The sequence below is a fragment of the Meriones unguiculatus genome, chromosome 12 (genome assembly GCF_030254825.1).
Source record: "Meriones unguiculatus strain TT.TT164.6M chromosome 12, Bangor_MerUng_6.1, whole genome shotgun sequence".
NCBI lineage: Eukaryota > Metazoa > Chordata > Mammalia > Rodentia > Muridae > Meriones > Meriones unguiculatus.
In genome coordinates, this window is record NC_083360.1 from 34038110 (window position 1) to 34065841 (window position 27732).

The 27732-nt window shown below is 44.6% G+C and overlaps 1 protein-coding gene and 1 long non-coding RNA gene across 6 annotated transcripts in view; one reads left to right on the top strand and one right to left on the bottom strand.

The window, feature by feature from the left end:
* Window positions 1–27732, bottom strand: part of Urgcp (upregulator of cell proliferation) — a 38572-nt gene that overhangs the window by 5033 nt on the left and 5807 nt on the right. The window contains exons 1-6 of one of the 5 annotated variants that reach the window (XM_060365609.1): window positions 17152–17203; window positions 5202–5263; window positions 3914–3940; window positions 3378–3448; window positions 2467–2517; window positions 2173–2211 (exon numbers count right to left, since the gene is read on the bottom strand). In XM_060365609.1, the coding sequence (XP_060221592.1) occupies window positions 2173–2211; window positions 2467–2500 (73 nt within the window). In that variant the 5' untranslated portion in view covers window positions 2501–2517; window positions 3378–3448; window positions 3914–3940; window positions 5202–5263; window positions 17152–17203. Of the gene's footprint in view, window positions 1–252; window positions 285–2172; window positions 2212–2466; window positions 2518–3377; window positions 3449–3913; window positions 3941–5201; window positions 5264–17151; window positions 17282–27732 lie in introns of those variants that run through there. The other 4 variants (XM_021632690.2, XM_021632692.2, XM_021632691.2 and 1 more) reach the window with 4 other exon arrangements.
* Window positions 17332–26480, top strand: LOC132646812 (uncharacterized). The gene is made up of 3 exons (XR_009585115.1): window positions 17332–17468; window positions 17969–18230; window positions 25940–26480. It is a non-coding gene; the product is annotated as an uncharacterized LOC132646812 (long non-coding RNA).

Genomic DNA, 27732 nt, shown 5'->3' on the forward strand with positions numbered 1-27732 from the left:
GATCAACTTCTTTTTTTTTTTTTTTTTTTAAGATTTATTTATTTTATTTATATGAGTGTTCTATCTGCATTTACACCTGCCAGAAGAGGGAATCGGTTCACATTATAGATGGTTGTGAGCCACCATGTGGTTGCTGGGAATTGAACTCATGACCTTTGGAAGAGCAGACAGTGCTCTTAACCACTGAGCCATCTCACCAGCCCCCGGAAAGATCAACTTCTAATCCAGATGTTTTGAGTTGGGAAGACCCACCTCCAATCAAGGCCACAACTTCTGCTGGAAGCCTATATAAAGACATAGAAGAAGGCAGTTTTTGCTCTTTGTCTGCTTGCTCTTGCTAGCAAGCCCATTCCTTCACTGGCATTAAAGCCTACTTCTTCAGAATTCCAGCATATACTGAAGGCCAGCTGAGACATCAGCCTCATAGACTAAACAACTACTTCTGTTCACAGCCAGCCATTGTTGGATGAACTGGGCCAAATCCTGAAAGTCATTCTTAAAAGTCTGTAAGTTCATTCTATAAGTTCTGTTACTCTAGAGAACCCTGACTAATACAGTGACAATAAAACGTTTGGTGTTGACTGTTGCTCGGTAGATACTGAATGATTTAGATATTCAAATGCTACCCTATATAATACAAACTTTTACAAGTTGATGCTCATAAAAGTTCTAACTGTTCCTGGGTCTTGGCCTGGCATCTTACCAGTGTAAGTAGCTTGCTTGTATTTAGTGATTGACTAGTTTTTTGTTTGTTTGTTTGTGGTTTGTTTGTTGTTTTGCAGTACTGAGCTGGAACCCACATGCTAGGCAGAATTCCACTATTGAGCAATACCCCTAGCTCTTTTTTACTTCTTCTTCTTTCAAGATGATGGTGAGGCTGTTCCCCAGTTTTGTTCAATCTTCCTGCCTCTACCTTGTGACGACAGGCATACAACACCATAGGTGTCCCATAGCACTGATTTTAGGACTCAGAATTCTAAATTTATTTCCACCTATGAGCCATGGCACATGTACAGAAGTGAGAGAAAAACCTGTAGGAGTCCTGGGTTACAACTTTGGCCATCAGGCTTGGCAGCTAGTACTTTTACCCCTGAGCTATCTTGTCAGCTCAGGGCTCCAAGTTCTACAGCAGTATGACTGAAGGACCACCTGACAAGTTACCAAGGGGACTGTGAACTTGTTTTAAAAACAGAACAACTGGCCTATGATATGGTTCATCAGGTAAGAGCGCTTGTCTCCAAACCTGATGGCCTGAGTTTGATCCCTGCACCTACATGGCAGAAGGAGAAAACAGATTCTCAGATTATCCTCTCACCTTCGTGCATCTGCACATGTGCACACAAATACATTAAAAAAAAAAATTTAAAAGTTTTATTTTTATTTTATGTGTATGGTTTGGTGCGTGCGTGCGTGCGTGCGTGTATACACTATGTGTATGCAGTGCCCAAAGATGCCAGAAGAGGGCACTGATCCTTCTGGAACTGCAGTAACAACAGAGAGCTCTTAGCCACCAAGTGAGTGCTGGAAGCCAAACCTGGGTCCTCTGCAAGAACAACAAGGGCCCTTAACATGCCCATAACACTGAGCCAGCTCTCCATCCTCAAATACATGTAATTATAAGAATAAATAAAAACAGAACTACATAGCTGTTACTTGGATTTCTCTGTTATGCCCAAATGAAGCCAAGGATATACAATAACCACTGTTGCTCAAGTAGCACGATCATCAAAGCAACTTGGGATCTTCAAAGCAACAGCTGCACGCACGCTCGCACACAACCCCTCACTCTATATGTGTGCCCATACCAGGCCCTCGGCCCTTAGGAGACCATTCAGCAGCTCAGGGCCCAAGTTGGCCAGTATGCAAACTAAGCTATTACTAGGGCTTCTAAAATCTAGACAGCTGGACATTAGAATCGCCTCAGGAACTTGTTATAATAGGATACAAGGGGGAGTCTCCACTCACAAAGGCTCAAAATGGCGGTGTAGGTAAGTTAAAGGACGCACTGGCTACTCCATGGTTAGTAAATGCACAAGTGGTTCTGTTTTTAGCAATGTTATTAATAGTTCACAAAGTGACGATGGCCAAGAGGACTCTAGAGTCAAATGCCCGAGAGGTTCAGCAGGGTACTCCCTCCAATAGAAGGAAAAGCAGAAATAGAGAAATGTATACCTGTTGGGAAGTCATTGTCCTGAGCCTCATTTGTACCATCTATGAGGAAAAAAAAAAAGAAAAAGAGAAAAAAAGAAAAATTAAGGGGATTAATCTAATAATGTATATTTGAATGATAAGAAGTAAATTAAGTGAAACTCAAACCCTCTTTTTTCAAACCCAAATTGCAATTCCTTGAAATCTTAACAATATAAAACATAAAAACCATCAAATCCTAGTTAGTTTTCACTTTCCAATTACACCCTCACTTCCCAAACCCAGTCTGTGTTTGTCCCAAGTCCCACAGTTTACTACCTCCATAATGGAACCCGCAGTCATCTCCTTCCATTTCTCTCCATTCCAGATCTAAAAAGAAAGGACACAGGCGTCTCACCTCATCAGGCAGTTAGAAGCTGTCCATGAATTGTCTGAGAGTCAACTGTCAACAGTCAACTGTCAGCAGTGCAGCCCAAGTACTGTTCAAGTGCTCGGGTTAGATTTCCTCAGGTTAGATCTTGAAATGAGCCGAGTTTAAGATGGAAACACAGCTACAGCTCTAATATTTTTATTTATCAACCTTATAATTTCTTCACAATTAATAAACCTGTTTGTTTGAAACTGGGTTTCTCTACATAACACTGGCTGTCCTGAAACTCACTCTGTAGACCAGGCTGGCCTCAAACTCACAGAGATCCATCTGCCTCTGCCTCCCAAGTGCTAAAATAAACCTAACACATTAAACTTTGTCTTTTCTGATCATGTTTTCTGGAGATGGAAATAGGGGCAAGAAAGAAAACAAAAATGAGGCGGTGTGGCTTTTTGAAACAGGATGATGTGAGCAGAAGCACAAAAAAAATTCATGAATCAAACCACAATGTCCAGTAATTAAAAATCTCCCTCAGGGTTAAAATAAGATACTAGAAAAAAAAAATCTCCCTAAGAATTCAAAATATGAGTGTGAAGAGAAAAAAACAACTACAGAAGGAAATAAGAGCCAGGTATGGGGGCTGGAGAGATGGCTCAGAGGTTAAGAGCACTTGATGCTCTTGCAGAGAGAACCTAGGTTCAATTCTTAACACTACATGGTGGCCCATAGCCATCCATAACCCTAGTTCCAAGAGGCCCAGTGCCCCCCTCTGGCCTCTGTGGGCACTGACATACATGCAGGCAAAATACACATACATATAAATTGGGGGTTTTGTTTGTTTGTCCAGGTCTATTTTTACCTGCAATCGCCACGGATGTTTGGCTGTCTGAAGGTTTTACTTCTGGGACCACCTCTGCTAGATCTGAATGGCTGAAAATTTTTCAGAAGAAAATTATCATTATAATAATTTACTACTGCTTTTATAATCAAACTGGCTGTAAATAAAATCTCTTGCAGAGCTCTTAAAAAGTATAAACTCAGGCTGTGGAAATGACTCAGAGGTAAGGAACATATACTGCTCTCAGTATATGTACTTAGTATATGCTCTCAGTATATGAACTCAGTCCCCAGAACCCACAGGACCTGAACTCAGTCCCCAGCACCCACACGTACACATATATTTACAAGAATAAAGTCTTTAAAAACTACAAACTCTGAGTACATCCTAGATCCAGCCATGAAGTCAGGTCCTTTGGGAGCTGACCCTGAGCACCTCTGCATTTGAAGTGCCCTGTATGGCTCCAATGTACAGTCCCATGGAGACATACAAGCCTGGAAACACCACCATTCCATATAACTGCTGGACAATCACAAAGACATAAAAAATATACATACCCTTTGACCAGTAATTCCACTTCTATCCTAAGGAAAAAATGAACATTTAGTTACAAAGATGTTGATGTGAGCTTTACATTCAACAGCAAAAACTCTAGATCTTTTAAAATCAAAGTCCAGTGAATGACAGTCCTGTTCTACAAGCAGCATAAAATAGTCCATGGGCTTCTTTTTGTGAGCAGAGCAACTGTGAACTACTATGGGAAGACACTAACAGTACCTGAATTAGTAGGGGGTGAGTTACAAAATGGTGTAATATAAACGTGATAAATTATGCACGTTTAGAGAGAGGTCTAGAAGTATGTTCACCGAAAGCTAGGGAACACAGAACACCTGTGTTCGGTAGCACACACCTGTAACCCCAGCACTCAAGAGGCTGAGGCAGGAGCATCTCAATTTCAAGGCCAGTCTGGTCCACACAGCAAGTCCCTGTATAAAACCAATAGTGCAAGCAGGAAAGGGTACTCTTGTGTTTGTTTTCACTGTGTGTGTGCGCCGCTGAGGTACAAACCCAGGAGCTCCTACATGTTAAATGCCCCACTACTAACCTATAACCACCCCAGCCCAACACCACAGAAGTGGAGGCAGGAAAATTACAAGTTCCAAGCCCAAAGCTAGACCCTGGATCCAAAACTAAAATAAAAATTTTAAATTATTTTAGGTGTGTCATAGAAATAACAAACATGGGCCAGAGAGATGGTTCAGCTGGTAAAAGCACTTGCCACACAAACCTGACATTTGAGTTCCATCCTGGCAAGCCATGTAAAAAGCCAGATGCACAGCATTCTACACCAGAATTCCTCTGGCAAGGCAGGAGGTATCAGGCAGAGATGGGAGAACGGGCCAGCCAGTCTACAGGACAGCAACAGCACAGGACAGCAACAGCACAGGGGGGAGCCCATCTCAAAAGCAAGGTGGAAGGAGCAAGACAACTCCTGAAAAGCTGTCCTTTGACCTTCACAAGAGCACTGTGGCATGAGAGTACACACACAAACGTGTGTGCACACAAACACAAGCGCATACACGCATGCACTCCCACACACACTTTTATTTTAAAAAGAGAGCAAGCAAATATGAGGGTAAGGGTTCTGACTGGAAGACAAACACAGAAGTAGTGAGAATTTAGAAAACTTGCAGGGGCGCTGGGGTAAACCGTGGCCTCTGCATTCACACTCGTGTGTATGCACATGCCTATGCCTATGTACATCTGTATACACATGTCCATTTCCTGTGTTTGCTGAACAAGCCAGCAAGCAAAGAGCGCAATAAGCGATGTGAACACTCATACCTTTAATGTCATTCCATGTTAGAGAGCTAAGGACTCCTTGGAGATGTTGGCTAACACCAGAACTGAGAGGGAGAGGAGAGACTTGAGCATCTAGGTTTAGACAGTAAGGAAGCTCTCTGCAAAGTCTTGGGGATGTCTCTGGACTCATGCAGCAGCTCAAGGGAATCCTACTAGCCAAAGCTGGGACAACAGGAGCAGGAATAAAAATGAAACATGGTAATTAAACAGCACTGAGGGCTGGAGAGATGGCTCCGTGGTTAGAGCTCTCCTGCAGAGGACCTGGGTTCTATTCCAAGCACCCACGTGGTTACACAACTATCCACGGCTATGATTCTAGGGGTGCTCTTCTGACATAGACATACACAGTGCCCATAATACACACATGCAGGCAAAACACTGATATGCATAAATAAATCTTTAAAGGACAACAATCCAGGAGTGGTGGCACAGGCCTTCAATCCCAGCACTCAGAAAGCAACAGCAGACAGATCACTGTAAGTTCACCCAGGGCTGCATAGTGAGACCCTGTCTCAAAACTAACAACAACAAATAAGAAAAAAAAAAAAGTAATTTGTCCTATAGGCAAGATATAGCTCAAGCATTCCTGCACACAACAGAATAATACAAGCGCAGGTTTGCAACATTAACAGTGCCATCAAGCCAGGCATGATGGCTCATACCTTAAATCCCAGAATTTAGAGGCAGAGGCAGGCAGAGTCCCAGGCTAGCCTGGTCTATACAGTGAATTCTAGGACACCCGGAACTGCACAGAGAAACCCTATTTCAAAAACAAACAAAAAAGAATACCACCTTTCAACTGTAGAGTCAAGTAAAAGTAAGAGGTCAACAAGTGCTAATGAGGAGCAAGTGCCAGGGAGGAAAACCCAACAGCAATTAACAGAGCTCAGCCTGACACCTCCACCTCCGGAGCTGATCCCAACTAATCTTCATAATGAAGTCAGACCGTAGTGCCTGCCCTCTCTCTGCAGTGTTTTGCTCAAGAAGGCAAACTGGGCAATCATAACAAACTGAAAACAAATGACATTATACCAGAGGGTGAGAAATAGAATACCTCAAAAGTGCATGTTCTAAGACAAAGGGACACTCCAGAAAAACCAAGCACAACAGCTAATCCTAGATTATAGCCTGGAGAAGAAATTAGGAGGTGAAATAAAAATGAAATGTGGGCCCAATAAATGTTACTATGCTATGGTTATATAACAATATCTAATTTCTTAGGAAACAGTGAAGGGCTTCACGGGAAAGCACCGGGAAGCAACTTACTCTCGCCAACAGACAGAATGTACTTGGTATCTCAAAGTTCACTATGCTGAAAGCCTAAAACTAATGTAATGGTATTTGGAGATGGGGTTTTGGAAGGTGATTAGAAAAGCCCTCCAGAATGAGATTATTAAATTACAAAAGAGGCGCTGAGCTAACAGGAGAGTCTAGCTGGCGGTATAACTCACAGAAGCCTGGCTCAGAGGTCAAGAACACTGCCAGAGGATCCCAGGCAGGATAAGCCAGACAACAGGCTTCTACAGCTCAGGACATTGGTCCAGGCGTGTTCCCAGGCTGGACACTCATCCCTATGACATATGTTCTGGGTAGTACTCAAGACAGAAATTTGATGTCACCCCTTTCTATCCCACACAAAGAAACAGTAAGCAAGTACCAGTCAAAGGATGGCCTAGCAATCATGCTTATAGAAAAGTGTATGTGTGTGTGTGTGTGTGTGTGTTGGCACATTCTTGCTTGTAAATCACGGCAACTGAGATGTGCAAAGCAAAGCTTGTAGGTCCATCACTGCTCCTGAAATAGCAGCTTTAACTGGAAGCACAGCCAGGCTTATGGCTACTGCCTTCTAATCTACAGTTTCACTAAACATATAATGCCTTCTAACACACTGAGTGTGTCACTCAAAATTCTTATGTTGAAGTACTCACCCATGTGACTACATTTGGACTTGAGATCTTTACATAAGTTAAGGCTACAAAGTGAGGTGCTCGTGCGATGGGACTGTTGATATCTACGAGTGGGCCACTCTCGCCCTGCAGACAGAAAAGGCCCTTAGCAGAAACCAAATCTCTAGAACCCAATCTGCTATCTCACAGTCTGTGAGAAAGTCAGCAGCTGGGATTGATGCCTCCAAGTTTGTGATAGCTTACAGCAACACATGCAGCCCCCAAATCCATAGACAAGGTGGAAAGCAGGGCTCAGACAGGTGTGGAGATCCGCCCTCATCACCAAACACGCCTGGGACCCAAACATGAGCTGGTTTCTTTCTAACACATTCTCTTTATTTTTGATGATTTTGCAAAGGTTTTCAGCTTTTTGCTTCTTTTTTTTTTTTTTTCTTTTTTTGCAGTGCTGAGAATTGATAAGAATTGAGCAAAAGTGGGACCCTGGTGGGTGAAGTTGAAGTCGGTCATCTCCAGGTAGCCAATCATTCAAAAACGGCCTGTATCAATAGACTCCTTTTTCTTAGCAGGGTTCTTAAGTCTCCACTGATCTGGGAGATTCCGGGTCTTGGTAAGGAGGTCACATAGCCCTCAGAGCAGTTTACAAGCCAGACCCTTCTGATAAGGAAAGTGCTCTAACAAGCATCTAGGAATTTCTAGAAATGCCCCACCCTGCTAAGGATCAGTCCAGCAGTGACCTTCAATTGTACTTGGAGATCCCGACCCCCTCCATAGGATAATTAAGTCCTGAATTTTCCTTCTTGTGATAGGACCATTTAAGTATCCCTAACTCCCTGACCCCAGCGAATCAAACATACTCACTCTCGGAAGCCCTCCCTCTGCCAAGGGTTTATATTGCCCTTGATTTCACATGAATAAAGGTATCCACACAGGTTTGAGCTTTCTCACTTTAAGACCGTCTGAGATTCATCATTCATCCCCCGCCAGGTCACATCTCACTGGGCCTGCCCTCCAGCCCACTGGGTTTGGGCCTCACCAGGCCTGAGTCTTGGCTGCAAGCTGGCCAGGTCCGGGCCTTGACCCACACCTCTGTCATGCTCAGCACAGCAGCTTGACCAAGAGCTGTAGCACTTTGGTATCTGTAGCAGGGTTTGGAATGCCCAAGCTTCCTTGGCCACATGCTAAAAGAGCTAAACTAACACTCTGTGGAAAACCTTTTCCTCATCCCGGTTTAGTGCACTGAGGCCTCACCCTAAGTTGCTCTAGCTGACCCTGAGAGAAACAGAACCCTGTTCTCTGTCTGGAAGCCAGGACCCCAGCCGAGTTCCAAGAACAAGCACAAAGGAGTGCAGCTCACAGCAAGCACAGGTGAACCACTCACCAACTGTAGTCATTAGTGGGTCACTAACTGCTTTGGATAATAAAGAAAACCTCTATTTTTAAAGTTCCCTTCCCCTACGCCCTACATTTTCATAAATTGTCACTAAAGTCCAAGGTTCCTCTTCTTGGTGCTAACTGGGCACTCTTATCCTAAACCAAAACAATATACCAAGAAATTTGCTCTGTCCCCAAAGCCTCACTTTATGAGACATAAATGTTTTAAAACCCTCTGGATATGTTGTGGGTTGAACTGTGTGTGATCCTACTTGGAAATAGGATCCTTGCAGGTCTAATTAGCTAAATTAAGGTGAGGTCACAGCCAGGTAAGGTGGTTCATGCCTGTAATCCAAGCTCTTGGGATGTTGAGGCAGGAGGCTAAATTTGATGCTAATCTGAACCACCTAGTGAGTTCAAGTACAGCTTGAGCTACAGAGAAGGATTTTTGACTGGAGAAAACAAAAGACAAATAAAGTCATGATGGGGCAGAATGGGCCCTTGATACAGTGAGAAGTCTCCTTATGAAGGAGGGAAGTGGACACACATGAAGGACAGCACATGTCAATAGGTGGAGACTGCAGTAACACAGGAGCAATGCTGCAATGACACAGGAGCAATTCAAGAAAAAAGATGGCTGTCAGCAGCCATCAGAACTTTGGGATTCGAAAGCCTCCGGAAAGGTGAGAATAAACAAACATATTGTCAGGCATCTCTGTAGTTGTGGAGCAGTTTCCCTCCCAGATTTAAATCTTCCATCTTAGAGGGAAACTGCTTAAGACATAGGTTGTAAAAGGAAAATGAAAGGAGGCTAATCTGGGGCCAGTTAGAATGATAAACCCATCTTTCAGAAAAGTTCCCTTAAGTCAGAAAGTAAACAACTCAAAAGAGCTCAAGACGCCCCTGAAACGGAGTGGATTCACTTGGCTCCTCCGTCCTAACAGTGAACAGAAGACTGCTGAGAGCCACTCCTGGAGGAGGCAAGCTGCACAGGGGATTCTGGGACAAGCCCAACCGGGAAGAATCTCAAACACCTGCTGGCTTTCCAGCTCTCTGAGCTCTCACTCGTGCTTGGATGGGCTTTGGTGATGCAGCTGTCTTGAGTCATTTCTGCTCCTATTAGTAACCCCTCCCCCATGGCATCGGTACTTGGTCTGTCACAGGCTCCGTGATCTGGGATGAACAGATGTGTGCGTTGCTTCTCTCCAGGAAAAGCCTATCACACAGCAGTAGTACCCTGAGCATGTGGCTCAATAGCTCCTTCATTCACCCCAGTCTTCACAGCTTTCTTTCTCTGTGCCTATTCTTCTCCACTTCCTATGAAAACACTGGTCATACTATCTAGAGCCCGCCCTAACCCTGTATAAGACCTCATTTTAGCTAATCACACCTATAAGGATTCAATTTCTAAACTCACATTCAACACACTGGGGCTCCAGCTCCAACACACCCTACGGGAGGGCCTTACTCTGCAAAGAACAACTACGCTAGGGCGAGCTCATCTGTTGTCTTCTCCCCTCCTGGGGGGAGGGGCACTCACAAGGCTCAGAAAGCCCAGGCCCCTCCCCAAGCTACAAAAATAATAAACTGCAGCCCCAAGATGACTCAGTCACTAAAGTGCCCGCCACACAAACCTGAAGGCGAAAGTGAGGCACAGGAACGCACATCGGCAACTCCTGCACTGTAGGAGCAGAGACAGGCAGGTCCCCGGGCTCTCTAAGCAGCCTACCTGAATCAGAGAGCTCCAAGCTCAGTTAGATAGAGACCCTGACTTAAAAGACAGCGAAAACTGACTAATGCCTCAGCCTCAGAGGTTAAAAGCATATGTACTCTTCCAGAAGACCTGAGTTTGGTTCCCATGCACAGGGGCTGGCTCACAACTACCTTTAACTTTAGAACCAGGGACCCTGGTTTTCGAGCCTCATTGGGCACTGCATTCATGCACAAACCCACAGCTGTGCCATACATGTATACACATGATTAAATGTTAAAATAAAAACCTAAGTGATTTAAAAGACACCCAACATGGCCCTCTGGTCTCCACATACATGTGAATATGCCACACAAACACATATAGCACATCACACATACTAAGTAAGTCTAAGGGACAATTGAGACGGCTCAGCGGGCAAAGGTGTTAGTTGTCACGCATGATGACCTGGTTCCACCTCTAGGACTCATACAGTAGGAGAGAGGCAACTTCCGTAAGTTGTCCTCTGACCGCCATATGTGCCCTGTGGCGTGTCCCCCACAACCACCACACACATATACACATGCACACATATATACAAAAAATTAAAAAATAAAAATAAATTGTTCTCTGACCTCTACATGTACCCTGTGGCATGGCCCCAGAACCACCACACACATACGCATTATGCATACATATATGCAAAACAAATAAGGATAGAAGAGGTAGGTGCAGCTGCATGCAAACTGTGCAGGAAGCTCCAGGGGTGCAGCTTCATGGGGCACCGCCCTTGCTGTGGCGGCTCTCTCAGTGCCCCAGCTGCTTTGGAATCACCCATGTTCCTCTAAGGAAACCTCACCCATGTCCCTGTACTTAGCCAATAAACTTGAGTGGGCCTGTTTCTTTGGTCTGTCCATTAGGTACACGCCTGAAACTCCGGCTTTGGCGGGATGAGAGGGGCTGAGATAAGCAGATCCCTGAGGCTCACTGGCCAGCCAGCCTAGATGAATGGATGAATTTCAGGTTCACTGAGAGACCTTGCCTCAAATAAAGGTAAAGAGCAACTGAAGAGAGGTACTCATCAACTGTGGGCCTCCACAGACACATGCAACACGCACATGCAGACACAAATTCATTTTGGATCAAGTTTTACTTTAAAGCTTTATTAGGCCTGATTCCTTATCTTTGGAAAGGGGAAAGTAATAGCTGAAACTGCAAAAGCTTGCTATAAAGATTAATTAACAGGCAAAAGACTAGAACAAGGCCTAACAAAACACTTGTTGGAAGTGGGCCGGATCTAAATTTAAGAACACTCTCTGGACTGGAAAGTCCCTGACTCAGAAATCCTGGTTTGTTTCTAGGCACAGAGAGGTCAACAGCAGGCCTGATGATGAAGAACTAGTCTGCAGAGCGAGAATACTCCAGCCCACACTACTCTCACTAGACCGCCAAGTCCACACGGGACCCCAGATTCACGGAGCCCCTGCGAAGCCTGAGTGCTGAACATACAACCAACCATGTCTCTTATGCAGAGACCCTGGCAGCGTCTGTGCAACAAAAGTGTTCCTGTTAGACTCCCCCCAGCATGATAAATCATCTGTTTTCTCCAAGTGTGGCATGTCAAGGCTCTCTCCTCTTCCCCCAGCCCTCAACATCTGGCCGCTCAGGCCAGACCAGACTCCAGTAGCAAAGGTTAGCCCTTCCACCCCCACAGATGCTGTGTTGCCTATCTTCCTAGATAGGAAGGGCAAAAGACTAAAATAAAGCCTCAGGTACTTTTTAATGTCCAGTAAAGGTTAATGCAACTGTTTCCAGCTGCTGAGAATTCTGAGCAGTGAGGATGTCTTGGGGGTAGTGAGCAATAGCAGGCACAAAGTCTCCAGTTGAGCTTATAGAAAACCAACTACCTGATCAGTGAGTAAGATCAGGGCCTAGAAGACAGTAAGAATAAGAAAGGGAAGACAGCAGGAGAGGAGAAAGAAGGAAGAAGAAAGGGAGAGAGAGGAAGCTGAAAAGATGGCTCGGTGGTTAAGAGCACCCACATAGCAGTTTGCTACCATTTAACTCCAGTTCCAGAGGATCTAACACGCTCTTCTGACCTCCCCACAGTGCCCATGCAGGCACACATTTATACACATAAAATAAGTAAATAAATACTTTCCAAAAATAGGCAAAGAGAAAAGACTGAAAAAGAAAGAGAGGAAGAAAGAAGGGAGGAAGGAGACACCCCTACTTAGGCTCTTTCCTTCCCTGGCACCAGCCTTAGGTTCCTATCTACCGATGACTTCCCCTCATCCTGATCATCACCCTCCTGCCTTCATTAAGTTTCCCATCCCAGTCCCACTCAGTCATGGCTCCTCTCTAACTTGGCACCTCTGACAGCTATATCTTTTTTTCCTTCCTCAGCCTGGGCATTTTCCCTTCTCAGCATGTATGTTGATCTCAACCCAACCTAACAGCTGAAGATGAGTTAGTTCACTCTCATGAGTAAGATGTACTTCGGACAACGCAGACAGTCCTGATGAGACCTGAGGTCAGATGGAAGGGGAGGAGGACATCCCCTATCAGTTGCCTGGAGGAGGGGCAGGGAGAAGAGGAAGGGAGGGCGGGATTGGGAGGGAATGACAGAAAGAGCTACAGCCGGGATACACAGTGAAAAAATTGTAATAAATTAAAAAATAATTTAAACAATTTTAAAAGACATACTTCAGACAGAGAACTTATTTAGTTTGCATTGGTTTGTTCCCCAGAACGTCCCTCCAAAAAACAAAACAAAACAGAGCAATGAACACAAACTCTGATGAGGCACAAGGAGATATCTAATTTCATATGTAACAGACTACATAAAATACAACACACACGTGCACACCCTATAGATTCACCTTCCAGAGTTTTAGTTACTTGTGGCCAACGCAGCCTAGAAACACTAAACTGAAAAATAAATAATTCCTAAGTTTCAAAGTTCATACTGTTCTCAACAGCATGAAGGCCTCCTGCCTCCAGTCCAGTCACACCCAGGACATGATTCATCCCTTTGCTAGTGTATCCGTGATGTATGTCACCAACCTGTTAGTCACTTAAGAATCTTTCTGATTATCTGATTACCAGGTCAACTGTCACAGCATCACAGCTTGTGTTCAAGTGACTCTTACTTTACTAGTGGCCCCAATTACAAACTGTTATTATAGTATATTTTACATATTGTAATGTTCTACTTTTATAACTAGTTGTAATTTACAAATTAAACTTTACATAGGAGTGTGTATATAGTAAAAAAAACACATACAAAAAAATTTGCTAGGGGCTGGAGAGTTGTCTCAAGTGTTAAGAGTTAAGAGCATTTATTGCTCTTACAGAAGACCTGGATTCAAGTTCCAACACCCACACAGTGACTCAACCATCTGTAACTCCAGTTGCAGGGGGATCTGAAGCTCTCTTCTGACTTTCTTAAATATCAGACACACATGTGATGCACATACATACATACATACATACATACATACATACAGGCAAAACATTCACACACATAAATAAACCTAAAAAGGAAAGATTGTTAAGGTTAGCTGTATTAGCTGGGTGTGGTAGTGCATTTCTGTAATCCTAGAACTTGGGAGGTAGAGGCAGGAGAATCAGGACTTCAAAGTTATACTCAGGAACAGAGTGAGTTTGTGGCCAGCCCAATCTACACGAGACCCCTGTCTCAAAAAGTCTGACATTATCCACAGTTTCATACATTTGCTGGGTGTCTTATAAGAAACCCTCTCAAGATATCGACAAGAAACTGACATTAAGGCAGGTGGTCTTACAGAAAATGTAAAGGGTGTTTCTGTGCAAACTTGTTCAATTCCAGAACTTAAATAAAGGTGGTAGGAAAGAATTGACTCTAAAGTTTTCCTTTGACTTCCACTTGAAAAAAATACACTCCTGCCCCAACACACATACAGACAATAATTGTAAACAGAAACGTTTAAGAATCAGGAAATTCAGGATGGATGGTTGTAATACTGGTAAGAGTGAGGCTGCTTTTGAGAACAGGATGAGCAGAGCAGGGTTCACGAAGGTCAGTAATCCCAGCATCCCAGAGGCTGAGCTGGAGAAACAGAAACTCAAGGCCTTCTTGGGCTACACGGTCATACTCTGTCTTGAACCCAACAAGAGCTAGATTTTGCTTCCAGGACAATACCCACCATCCCAACACAGAACACAATTTCAAGGAACACAAAGATTCCTAGAAGCCTACTTGTGAATTGTAAATCAACAGTTAAATCCATAGAAATAGACATGACAATGCAGAATATATGTGTTGAGATGAGCAGAGATGGACTAAAGCCCGAGGAATCTCCAACTACCAAGACAGCAAAATCTAGACAGGTGGGAAATCCACATGGGTGAAGACAAGAAATGAAGAGTGAGAGCAAGACTGACAGAGATTTACCTACCTTTCGTGGTAGACAAACATAAGCACTGTTAAAACCATTGTTAACATTCCAAAGTTCTTTTTAAGACAGGTTCTCCTGTATTCCCAGCTGACCTCTTCTAAGAGGATGGCCTTGACCTTCTGATCCTCCTGCCTCTACTTCCAAAGTGCTAGAACTACCAAGCATTAGCCAGCAGGCCCAGTTTACATGGTGCTGAGACTGAACTTCAAGTGCTTTTGATCAGGCTGACTGTAATAGAGTGAGACCTGTTCAGATGGGGGAGTCATGGCAGCAGATGGGGGAGCTCTGTGTCTGCTGTCTCCTGTCTGCTCTCCTACTCCCTCTCTCCCTCTGTAACACTGCTGTTACAAGGATTCTCCTAGAGTGGTGATCACGCTGACCAGAAATGCCCTTCGGTGGTAGGCAAAGAGTCCACAGTCCCTGCCTTCTCTACTTAGTTTCCACTTAGATTCCACTTAGTTCAAGCCACAGTGGATTAGGCATCATTTCTCAAACACCTTTTCTCCCTCAACACCAGGCCTAGCACAACTGTAAGGTCCTCAAAACAGGTTAAGATTTTTTTTTCCCTCCCTAGTTCTAACATCCTATCACTGAGACTCCACTTAGCAAGGAACATCAGATTTAGAAGACCCCCCCCCAGACTAGCTCCTTCCATTTCTGCCATATACCGCTCTGCATTTGCTCTCTAAAACACCTCTCGCAGTAGGTTTAATGGTAACAGTCGGAGGCGGGTGCATCTTTGTCAGTCTGAGGCCCCTGCCAGCCATGGCTACGTTAGCCTGATCCTAGCTAAAATAATAATAATAATAATAATAATAATAATAATACAGGCAGCAGGCAGCTAGCTGAGTGACAGGTGAGGAATCCCAGGCGGCATTCTCTCAGCTGTCAGAGAAGCCTACTAAAGAGGGTATGTGGGAGTAATATCTAGAGATGTGAACTGTAGTCAATAAGCACATGTGTATCAAAGTGAGCACATAGTTCCCTCTTTAAAATGACATATATTAAAAGTTTCATGACCTCAGTTTTGTTAATGGACACCTCTTCGAAAATTATAAATTATTATACACCCCAAATTAATTAGGTCACTCACAACTAGAACCACAAACATCATGTCAGCCATTACCAGCCTACAGCACTATTAATACAGTAGTAGGTCCTCCTCTGACCTGTGTCTACAAAGCTTAGACACAAAATGTGCTATGATTTCTTAAAAGCCTAATAGTAGAGGCAAAAAGGTTCAAACACTTTTATGCTGCTTCCAAGAGGCCCTGTCTTATACTTTCCTAACAGGCAGGGCAAGAATGCAGAGGGACCTTGAACTTCTGGGTCCATCAGCCTGGCCTTCCCAGGATGGGTCACTGTTTGTTCTCCTTATGAGCTCAAAGTACTAGATACTCAGCTGGCAATGAATAAGGCCTGGTCCCAGAAGTGCCTGCTCGCCCTCCAGCCTAGAAACGCATTAGGCAGGTGGAAACTGCCCATGATCTGGCTGGCGCCTACAGGCCTGGATCAAGTTCAGATTGCTTCATTCACCTTCATTCAGACCACTGCACTGAGCCAAATCACTCCAGAGCACAGCAGAGACGGCCTTTGTAGGAGGGATAACATCTACATGCTTGCCCCAAAGTCCTCCTGCACCTGTAAGCCCTTGTCACTGGAAAGACACACAGTTTGAATTGCTACCAGGACTCCCGGGTCTAACAACCTCGGAATGATGGAGTACAGTCAAAAAGATGTTTACCAACTAACGCTATGACCTTGAGACCCATTTTCCTATCGGTGACATAAAAACAGTCTAATTATGTCATTTTAGATCTCATAACTAGCAAAAATCTAATCAAATGTAGTAATAAACTATTGAGAAAATGAGAAAAACACACAAACGATATGTGTCACTATTATTTCCTAAGAAAGAACATTATTTGAGAGAGCGAGAGAAAACACCAGGAAAGAGGCAATACCAGAACAAGTGTAGCCATCCCACAGAAGCCTAACACCTCCCCACCCAACACAGACAGGCAGGGCCTTAGACACCGGATCCTCTTTCTGACTCTGGACAAGGGTCCAGTCCAGCTGAGTCCCCCTTCCCCTGACGTAGTGGGACATCCTAACGACAGTAAACCCCTAGCATCAACTTCCAACACAAGCAAGTCCAAACGCCAGAAACACACGTCAGGCCTGCTAAGCCTCTCCGGGGCCTCAGCCGGGACCTGGAACCCCGAGTCCCCTCCCGCAGCTTCCTCCTGCCCCGCTCCAGGATCCGGCTCCCCAGCTCCCTGGTCCCGACTGGAGGCTGTCCTGACTAGTCCCTCCAGCGGCCCTGCGGGGAGACCCTGGCCCGGCCACGACCGCCCAAGGTCGGCGGGGGAGGCTGCGGGTCGTGGACAGGCACCTGGCGGGACAGAGTCAGCCGGGGTCCGGCCGAGGCCGAGCAGGCGCCGGGTCGCGGACACGCACGGCTCTGTTAGCGCTAGCCCCTTGCCCAACAGGCGCCCCCCGCGGAACCGGAGCGCCCCACTCACCCCGGCGACGCCATGAGCGCAGCGGCCTGGGCGCTCCCGCCTCCTCCGCTGCTTGCGCGGCTGCCGCTGGGCGCCGGGGAGGGGCCTGCAGGCCGCCCCCGCCCGCCCCGCTAGGGCGTCGGGTGCTGTGGGCCCAGCTCCCGGCGGAGGGCAGGCCGGCGCCTGGGGCGAGGGAGAGGACTCAGCAGCAGCCGTTAGCCCGGCCCGCTGCCCCAGGCTGGAACTCACCTGCGGAGCCAGACCTGTCCTGAGGCCACTGACCGGCCAACAGACCTTCGGACGTCATTCCCTAGGCCCGAATTCTGATGTTAATTTCTGTAAGAAACGGACCTTCTCTACCTCTGGGGTGTAAAGTGTTATTACTGTCATTAAGGGGAAACATGTCTTTCCTGCTACGTGCTCTCGGTGTCTAGGTGGAAAGGTTGGCCTCTGAGCTGGCTACCCTCTTTTTTTAAACGTGTGAATATTAAGCTTTATATTGAATTACCTAGAAATAGTTTAGAACTTGTGCAGTGGGATTTCCTAGCATCACCTACAAGCTATGAATACTTTAGCATGTTAAATTCTGAACCTTGTTTCCAGTCCCTGTCAAATTTGTTTCAAAGACAAATTGTATATTTTAAGAGAAAATACCTAATTAAGAAAAAAAAATCTGGACTATGCAATATAAACCACTGATGGTGGCATTTTTGTGTTATCACATTGTTTTTTAAAAACATTTCACATAATACATTTTGGTTATATTCTTTCCCCTCCCAGTTCTTATCCACCTTCCTAACTTAATGTTCTTTCTCTTATTTTTCTTTAATTGAGACAGGTTCTCACTGTGTAACACTGACCTGCCAAGAATTCCCTGTGTAGACTAGGATGGCCTTGAATTCCTGAAGTTCCATGTACCTGCTTCAGTCTCCAGAGTGCTGAGATTTAAAGCGTGCACCTACGTGGTGCAGCGCCCAACATTAAATATTAGTATTCTTTTCACCACGAAGAATATTACTAAAGAGATAAGTTGACCCCTTTGCTCAGGTGCCAGAATATCCATGGAAACTGGACTCCACCAATTTCCCATAGCTGGCTAGGTAAGACAGACCCTCTCTAGGCCATGGTTCCTCATTCCCTTCTCCGTGAGAGCTGAATAAATGATTATTTGTTGGTACAGATAGAATCCACTCAATGCTTTTCCATCCTAGAATCCACTCAATGCTTCTGGGCCTTCTTGTCCTCTTCAGAAAAACATAAATCTAACAATTTGCTGCCTGAGTTCAGAAGACATCTAAAGATCTACAAGGAAAGCTGATAAATACGGCAATGGGAAAGTGTAAGTCATAAAGTACAAATCCAGGAGAAAGAGGCTGAGAAAAAGGTTGAGGAGCAGGCAGGCATAAATGGTCTGAGTCAAGCAGGAATGGCTGCTAAGAGAGGACGTGGAGGTGGAGGGGGTAGTGCCTTTAGCTCTGGCACTCAGGAGGCAGGTGGATCTCTGAGTTTGAGGCCAGGCTGAATCAGGTGATGTTTGCACTATCTGTGTGTCCAGAGACTTTTCCCAGCATTGGATCCCCCCACCCCCCGTTCAAACTATAGAACCTCTCTTTTATTTGTTTGTTTGACTGGTTGGTTGGTTTCTTGAGACAGGGTTTCTCTGTCTCACCTTGGCTGTCCCAGACTCTCTCTGCAGACCAGGATGGCCTTGAACTCAGAGCTCTGCCTGCCTCTGCCTCCCGAGTGCTGGGATTGAAGGTGAGCGCCACCGCGCCTGGTTTATAGAACTCTCTAACCTGTGGTTAGTTTACTTTGTTCCTCAAGGAGGTTCGTATGTGCTAATGAGGTTCAAAAACTTAAGAATTAGTTCCTGGAACTGGGGCAAAATCACCAGATCCTAGTTCTTTCGGAGCAGAGGTCCAGCAGCAGTACCCCACCCAGATAAACCTTAGGGTGTGACTGGAGTCAAATAACCCCTAAGGAATCCATAGAATGTGCTAGCTCCCATCCCCCTTGCTACAGCCTAACCTGCACATAACAGGGCAGTACTGGAGGTCAGTGTCCCCAGCAGCCAGGCCTGACCATTTGCAGTCTTGGCGCCTAAAAACAGACCAATCATTTTAAAAGTCAGTTTCCTAGAGACCCTCTTACCCAATCCTATAATGCCAAGACTTGCACTTCCCCACCTACATTTTGTCCCTTTAAAAACCTTGGTCTCCCAGAGTTGGGGGTCGCTTGCCCCTTTTTGTAAAGGGCAGCCACCCAGCTGAGTTTGTTTAAAAAGTCCCTCATGTGTTTTGCGTCGGATTCAAATCCTGTTGGTCATTTGGGGATTCGAGATCTGGGTATTACACTTTGTTGTGAATGCAGGATTGAGTTACTTATCACCAGGACAGTTTTTACCAAATTGTGCTGTGCTTACACATGCCTAAAACAAACCACTCGGAGTCCAGACCCTTGAAGTTTGAACCAGCACAGGCTACTGAACTGTTACGGTTGATTTCTGATTAGATAGTCGATTCTTGTGTTCTCACAGCGCCTCTTCTCTACGTATGATGGAAGAACGAGGGGTGAACAGGCATTCTCTAGGGTGCTTTATTGTTTTGTTTTTTTTTAAGTTTCTCACATCATTTTTTAAAAAGGTTTTTAAAAAATGTTTTGCCTGCACGTGTGTAGTTGTATCACTGTGTGAAGCACCTGTAAGTCAGAAGAAGGCATCAGAGTCCCTGGAAATGGAGTCAGAGAGTTGTGAGGTGCCGTAAGTGCTGGGAACAAGCCCAGGTTCTCTACAAGAACAGGGACACACCTCCTTCAACAAGACCACATCTCCTAACCTTCCCAACTGTTAGTATTTAGGCAGCCTGCTTCTGGGTTGCCTAGCAACCTCTGATGGCATCATGTGTTGCAGGCCAGGTAGCCACACCCGGCAGGCGTGGTTATGTTGTTCCTTAAAAGGACCAACCTGCCACTTTGTTTCTCTCTTGGCTCTTGCCCTCTCTTCCCCCTATCATGTCTCTCTCTGTCCTTCTCTCTCTTTCTCTCTCTCTGCATCTCCATCTAATAAACCTCCTTCATATAAAATCTGCTGTGCACATCATCATTTGGTCCTAACACCAACCAGTTCCACCAACTGGGGACCAAGCATTAAAATAAATGAGGCTATGGGAGCCACTTTCCTTCAAACCACAAGCAGCAAGTGCTTTTAACTGTTGTAAGATGAGGTTTTTTGGGTTTTTTGTTTGTTTGTTTGTTTGTTTGTTTGTTTGTTTTTTGGTTTTTTTTCCTCCTGCCAGCCGCAGATAGTTTAAATCTGAGGACTCTGGAGAGAGAATAAACGCCAGAGCCCAGAGCGTGTAAAAGAGTTCTGAGAAAGAACAAGGCTGCTGCTGTTCCCCCGTTTCTTCTGGTTGTTGTTGATACAGTAAGAAGCTGGAGCTCCCCTGAAACAAGGATTGGACTGGCTCCAGGGAACCTGGTAATCCTAACCAGCAGGAAGCAGCTAAGAGAACTGCACCCCTCTCCCACTAACTCCTTCTCTCTCCTACCTGGTGTTGGGGTGTTAGACGGGATTGGGGTGGAGTAGAGAGAAAGACATAAGAAATGTAAATAAAAGGGTTTTTTAAAGTATGCCAACAATCACCTGGCCCTACCAATTTGCTTTAAGTCAAGGATGACTTTGAACTTCTGATATATTCCTGCCTCCAGCTCCCCAGTGCTGGGTTTACAGGTATGTGCCACCACAACAGATTTATGTATTGCTAGGGGTTGAAGCTAGGGCCTTATGAGTGCTAGGTCAAGATGCTACCAACTGAACTCCATCACCAGGCCCCAAAGTTGTTTCTTAGGGCCAGAGATGACCCAGTTAAAAGCATATACTACTGCTCTTCCAAAGGACCTGAGTTCAGTTCACAGCACCCATGTCAGGCAGCTCACAGCAGCCTGAAACAACTCCAGCTCTTGGAAGAACCAATGCCTCTGGCCTCTGTGGGCACCCAAAATCATGTCCATATTCTCACATATAGACACATGCACAATTAAAAAACACATTTTGTTTCTTGAAAAAAAAATTGTTAACAAACATTTGCCAAATTAACAAATGAAAAAGAGGTATACACACTAGAATCATAAATATTAATGGAGACATTGCTATTAATCTTACAGAATCAAAACAGTTGTCACCAACAAATTAAATAATCCAGATAAAATGAGCAAATTCCCAGAAATATAAATTATTTTGAAGTTATTAGTTATTTTTCTCATTGCTGTGACAAAACAGCGAATAGCAGTTTAAGAGGGGGAGAATTTATTTGTTTATTTATTTAGGGTCATAGTGTGACAGTGAATCTCTCATGGTATGCAAAGAATGGTGGCAGAAGCATGAGAAAGCTGTCTACATTGTACTGGCTATCAGAAAACAGAGAGACTGGCCAGAAGCTAATAAACCAAGCTAACCCAGAAAGATTCCACGACTCCCAAATAGTGTCACTAGTATGCAAATTAGTATGTAAGCCATGGGGAACATTCCACTTTCAAACCGTAACAGAAACCAAGTCAGAAACTGAAAATCTGGACCTGCAAGATGGCTCAACACGTAAAGGTGCCTATGCCCCTAACTAAGGACCCAAGTTTGATTCAAGAACCCACATGGTGGAAAGAACCAACCCCACAAGCTGTCTTCTGATCCAGAGGGACCTGCCCACACAGGCACATGCCTAGGTAAATAAAAGAAGACACTGGAAATCCAAATGACCCTATAAAAAAATTAAAGAAAAAAAACTGAATCACTAATTAAAAACTTCCAAAATCTTTTTTGGTAAGTTCTTCCAAGTTTTTAGGAAATATCAATCCTGCTCAAACTCTTGAAAAAACAGAAGAAAAAGGTTAAGTTCCTAATTCAGTGTATAAGGCCAGCATTATTCTAATAATAAAACTAGGAAAGGAAGATGGTGGTGGTGGGATGAAATAAAATAAACCTAGCTAAGAAAGTAACCTACTGTTGTTCTTAACCAAAGTCTCAAATGTTCTATTTTACCAATAATGACTCAGGAAGCAGAGCTGGGGTGAAAGACCACTAGCTCAGAAAGGCAAAGAAAGCACCCATCTGACCTTCCTACTCAGCTGACATCCCAAAAGGAAAAAGCCCCTTCTCCACTCTGTCTTTAAAACCCTTCAAACTGAATGTCTCTTCTCCTTTCTGCTTCCTGTGCATCTCTCTATCCCCATCCTCTGGACTTCCTCTCTCTCTCTCTCAATGGTTTTTCCTATGTTAACTCCCTATCAATTGGTTGCTTGTTCTACCTCTTGACCTATGGTTGACTTTATTTAACCCTGTTTACAGAAAGCTTTTGGTTTAAAGGTGTGTGCTAGGGCTGAGCCATACCACAACCAGAAACAGGTTTTTCCAGTATCTCAGCTCACAGTGTGATCAAATATCCTACAAAAACCTCCTGACCCTTATTTAGTTACATAAATCCTGAATTTGCCAGCACTTGGAAGGCAAGCACAGGTAGATCTCAGTTTGAGGCCAGCCTGGTCTATATAGTGAGTTCCAGGACAGCCACAACTAAAAAAAAAAGAAAGTGGTTAAAAAAACAACAACCTGGGAGCCTGGGAGTTGAGCATGGTGGTACAAGCCTTTAATCTAGCATTCAAGGAGACAGAGGCAATCTGATTTCTGTTAGTTCAAGGCCAGCCTGGCAAAGCAGGACAACCAAGGCTACACAGAGAAAGCTGTCTCAAAAACAAATAAATAAAGAGATAAATATATAAATAAATGAATGTAAAGCAAAAAAAATGTTGGGGGAGGGGCACTGAAGAGACAGCTCAATGGTTAAAAGCACAACATAATTTTCCAGAGGTTCCCTACACCTATGTCACAGGGCCCACAAACACCTCTAACTACAGATTGAGTAGATCAATGCCACCTTCTGGATGCCATGGGCACCTGCATTTGTGCACATACCCATACAGATATACACATAATTTTTTAAACTAAGTAAATAAATATGGGCTGAAAATACCTACCATACGTGAGCCTCTGGGGTCAATCTCAATCTCTCACTCCCCCTCCCCACTCTCTTTTCAGTAGTGACTTGCCTGTAATCTTAGCACTCAGAAGAAGGCAGAATCCTAAATTTGAGGCCAGCCTGGGCTACATAGTGAAAACTGTCAGAAAGAAAGAAAGAAGGAAGGAATGAAGGAAGGAAGGAGGGAGGGAGGGAGGGAGGGAGGGAGGGAGGGAGGGAAGGAAGAAGAAGGAAGGAAGGAAGGAGAGAGAGAGAGAGAGAGAGAAAGAAAGAAAGAAAGAAAGAAAGAAAGAAAGAAAGAAAGAAAGATCTAGCACATTGAACCCAGCAGCACATTAAAGCGATCTCACACTAGGCTGGGGTGTACTCGGCTGGCAAACTGCCTGCCTAGCTTGAGGCCCTGAGTTAGGTCTCCGGAACAATATGGTGTTTCACATCAGTAAACCCCGTACTCAGGAAGTTGAAGCAGGAGTTCATCACTAGCCAGAGCAATACTTAGCAAGTTTCAGGAAAGTGTGAGCTTTAAAACAAAAAGGGAGGGGAAGAGAGGAAGGAGAGGGAGAAAGGAGAAAGAGGGAAGACAAAAAAGGATGGAGGGAGAGAGGGAAACTATTTTAATCACTTTTATAGTGGTTTAGTACTACAGAATAGGACTAAAAGTTTGGGGGTTTGTGGTTTTGTTGTTGTTTGTTTTTCCAAAACAGGGTTTCTCTGTGTAGCCTTGGCTGTTCTGGAACTCCACAGACCAGGTTACCCTCAAACTCACAGATCTGCCTGTCTCTGCCTCTTGCCTCCCCAGTGCTGGGATTAAAGATATGCACCACCACCACCACCTGGCTGGTCTAAAAGTTCTAACAAGGCAATCAGACATACATACAAAAACATTTACAGAAAAACAGAAAGCTTACAAATGGAAAAAAAATGGTTGTGGTAGCAAAGCCCTGTAATCCCAACACTCTGAGGTAGGGGCAGGGCAGTAAAGATGCCAAGGCCACACTCTCCACTACATAGTGAGGGCTGTGAGGGTACTATGCCAGAGACACAAACAGGTATCTTTCTAGTGTCAGAACTTATCAACTAACACTAAATTCACAAGATTAAAGGGTTTCAGTGGCAAAATGTGCCAGATAATCCTGTTTACCTTGGTAATCTGGCCAAGGCAAATGCAGGTCCTATCTTTACAGTATTTTTTTTCTTGTGTGTATGCATGTGTACATGTGGAACCCTGAAGTTGATGTTGGAAATCATCATCAATTATTTTGATTCAAGGAAGCAGATTCAATCAAAGCCACAGCTTGGACCAATATGGCTGGTCTGTTTGGTCAGCTTGCTCTGCCTTCTGAGGCCAAAATTACCATTGCAGTCCCCACTTGGCATTTACCCTGGGATCAGAATTCCTGTCCTCACACTCGCATATCAAGCACTTAACCACTGAGCCATCTCCTTAGCCCCTTTATTCCAATCTCCTTTTTTAATATTTTCTTTATTATTTATACAGTATTTACCTGCAAGTGTGCCTGCATTTAAACCTGCATGCCAGAAGAGGGCACCAGATCTCATTTTAGATGGTTATGAGCCACCATCTGGTTGCTGGGAATTCAATTCAGGACCTTTGGAAGTACAGCCAGTGCTCTTAACCTCTGAGCCATCTCTCCAGCTGCACCCCTCCCCCCCTTTTTTTTTGATACATGGTCTCTCTATGTAGTCCTGGCTGTTCCTGCTGGCCTGGAACTCACAGATACCTGCCTGCCTCTGCCTCCCAAGCGATGGGAATAAAGGTGTGTGCACCACTGCACCCGGCTCTCGTATTCCAATTACTAATACTTCTCATATCATAAAGAACATAGTAAATACTTCTATATACACACATATATGCATATACGCGCTTTACAGAAAGAATACAAGTTAAGGAGGCTATAACCCAGTTAAAGTGAGAGGAATGCAAGTAGAATTGTACTGATAACAAAATAAACACAAACCAACCACTGGTGTGATGGTTTGACGAAGAATGGTCCCCAAAGGCTCATATATTTGAATACTAGTCGTCAGGGAGTGGCACTACTTTACAATGCCTTGTTGGAAGAAGTGTGACACTGAGGGTGGACTTTTTGGTTTCAAAAGCCCAAGCCAGGCCCAGTCAGTGTCTCTCTCTCTCTCTCTCTTCCTCCTGCCTGCAGTTCTGGATGTAGAACTCTCAGCTACTTCTCTAGAACCATGCATGCCTGCATGCCACCGTGCTCCCCACCATGATGATACTGGACTAAACTTCTGAAACTTTAAGCAAGTCCCAATGAAATGCTTTCTCTTCTAAGAGTTGCCTTGGTCTTTGTGTCTCTTCATGGCAATAGAACAGTGACTATGATGATGGGAAAGAAGCTGTTGACAGGGTTGAATGGAAAGCTGCAGAGTTCCATCTCCAGGGAGATCAGGCAGAAGCAGGTCTAACAGAAGGAAATGGCAAGTTCAGGTACAGACAAAACGAGCAGGTGGACGGCTGGCAGCAATCAGCCCAAGTCGACAGTAGTGGGCCAAGACCCACTGAGACCTCAAGGACAGTGTGAAGCTCTCTGTCTGAGGACCTTGATACACCCCAAGGTTCAGATGATAGAGTAGGTGGGGCCGTTACCACTGAAGTGAGAGGCGTCTACTACTGTTGGGGTCCTGGCTGAGGGAGTTACATCCTTTCCCCAGGCCGGCTAGTGTCAGATACATTCTCGAGCCATGCCCCCAATGTCCCACCTCACCCCAATACATTTACATGATGGTACCCTCTCTCCTTTCAGGGGCAAGTCAGTAACACGCCTGTGCTGCATGGCCGCCACCTAACCCTGTGCTGGCAGACGATGCTGTTTACTTGTGCATCCAGAGCAAGATCCTCCAATTTCAAATTTAAGCCAACCTGCTATGCCAACTTGCTGGCCACACGCACAGAGGAGGTGTTAGGTCACCAGGGTGTGCCACTGAAGAAGACCCTGAGACAAGCAGTCCTTCCTCTTTTTCATTTTCTGGCTGCAGTAGGTGAGCAGCTATATCCTACACACTGTTCCCACAGCGTGCTGACATGCTACAGGTCCCACAGCAATGGGGCAGCCAACTGTGGACTCAAACTTCCAAAATGATGAACCAAAATGTATCCTCTGTATTTTTCCCCTAAGACAGGGTATCACTAAACAGACCGTGCTGCCCTCAAATCCAGAGATCCACTTGATTCTGCCTTAAAGAACTAAGATTAAAGATGCGCACCACCACAATGGACAGGCTTTTTCTAAGACATTTATTTCAGGCATCTTTAACAGTGACAAACACCTGACTATCAAAGCTCAAAGTACATGCTGAAATTTGATCATTGGTGTGGCAGTGTTGGGAGGAAAGGGATACTGGGTTTTTAAGTCATAAATATAAAGTTTTTATTAATGAAATAGTTTTTCATGAGACTTTTTAATTTTTATTTTTTATTATGTGTGTCTGCGCAAGTGAGTGAAGGTAAGTTATAGGGATCTGAGGTATGGAATCTCCTGGAACTGAGTTAAAGCTTGTTGATCAGCCCAACATAGGTACTAAGAACCAAATGCCAAGTCCTCTGCAAGAGCAATATTCACTAAGCCATCTCTCTAGACTCTAGAGTGCTTTTCTTGAGGAAATAAGTTAGCTATCTTGGGAGTTCAACACCTTAATCTTTTTGTACTACTGCTTGCCTTTCCAGCTTTTCACCATGGAGCACTTTGAGGCAGAAATTAAGCAACCTTAGATGACTAGTCTCCAGAACTGTAACCTAAGTGAAAACTACATTATAATACAAAAACCAGGTCCCATAACAGTCTAGGCTGAACTCAAATTAAAGATCCCTCTACCTCTACTTCCTAAGTGCTAGGATTCTAAGCACTGATGTATTCATTTCTGTGATAAAACACTCTGACCAAAAGCAATGTGAGAAAAAGGTTTACTGACTTAAAATTCCGGTCACAGTCCATCCCTGAAGGAAGTCAAGACAGAACTGGAAGGCAGGCCTGCTTGCTATTCCATACAGCACTATCTCCACCCCTGGAACTCACTCACAAAGAAACAGAGCAGGGACCGTGGAGCTTATCGCGTGCTGGCCAGCATGCAGGCTCATGCTTAAGCTAACACTTGAAGATCTCCTGACTAGAGAATGCCATTGCCCATAGTGGGTTGGGCCTTCCTACATCAATTAACAATCAACACAATATAAACAGACATATCCACAGGCCAAACTGATCTAGACAACTCCTCACCTGAAGCGCTTCTCAAGTGATTTTAATTGGTGTCAAGTTAGTTGATAGTTAAAGCTAACCAAGACAAGCATGCACCCCCATCCTGGCTTTTTGTTTAGCATCTTCATCTCTTTAGCTGTCCTATTATGTTTTGTTTGTTTATTTTGTTTGTCAAGACAGAATTTCTCTGTGTAGCCCCGGATGTCTAGAACTAGTTCTGTAGACCAGGCTGGCTTCAAAGTCACAGAGATCCATCCACCTGCTGGGATCAAAGATGTGTGCCACCACCATCCGACTGCTTTATGTACACATACTTTTCTTAATTTTTCCACATTATCTTTGAA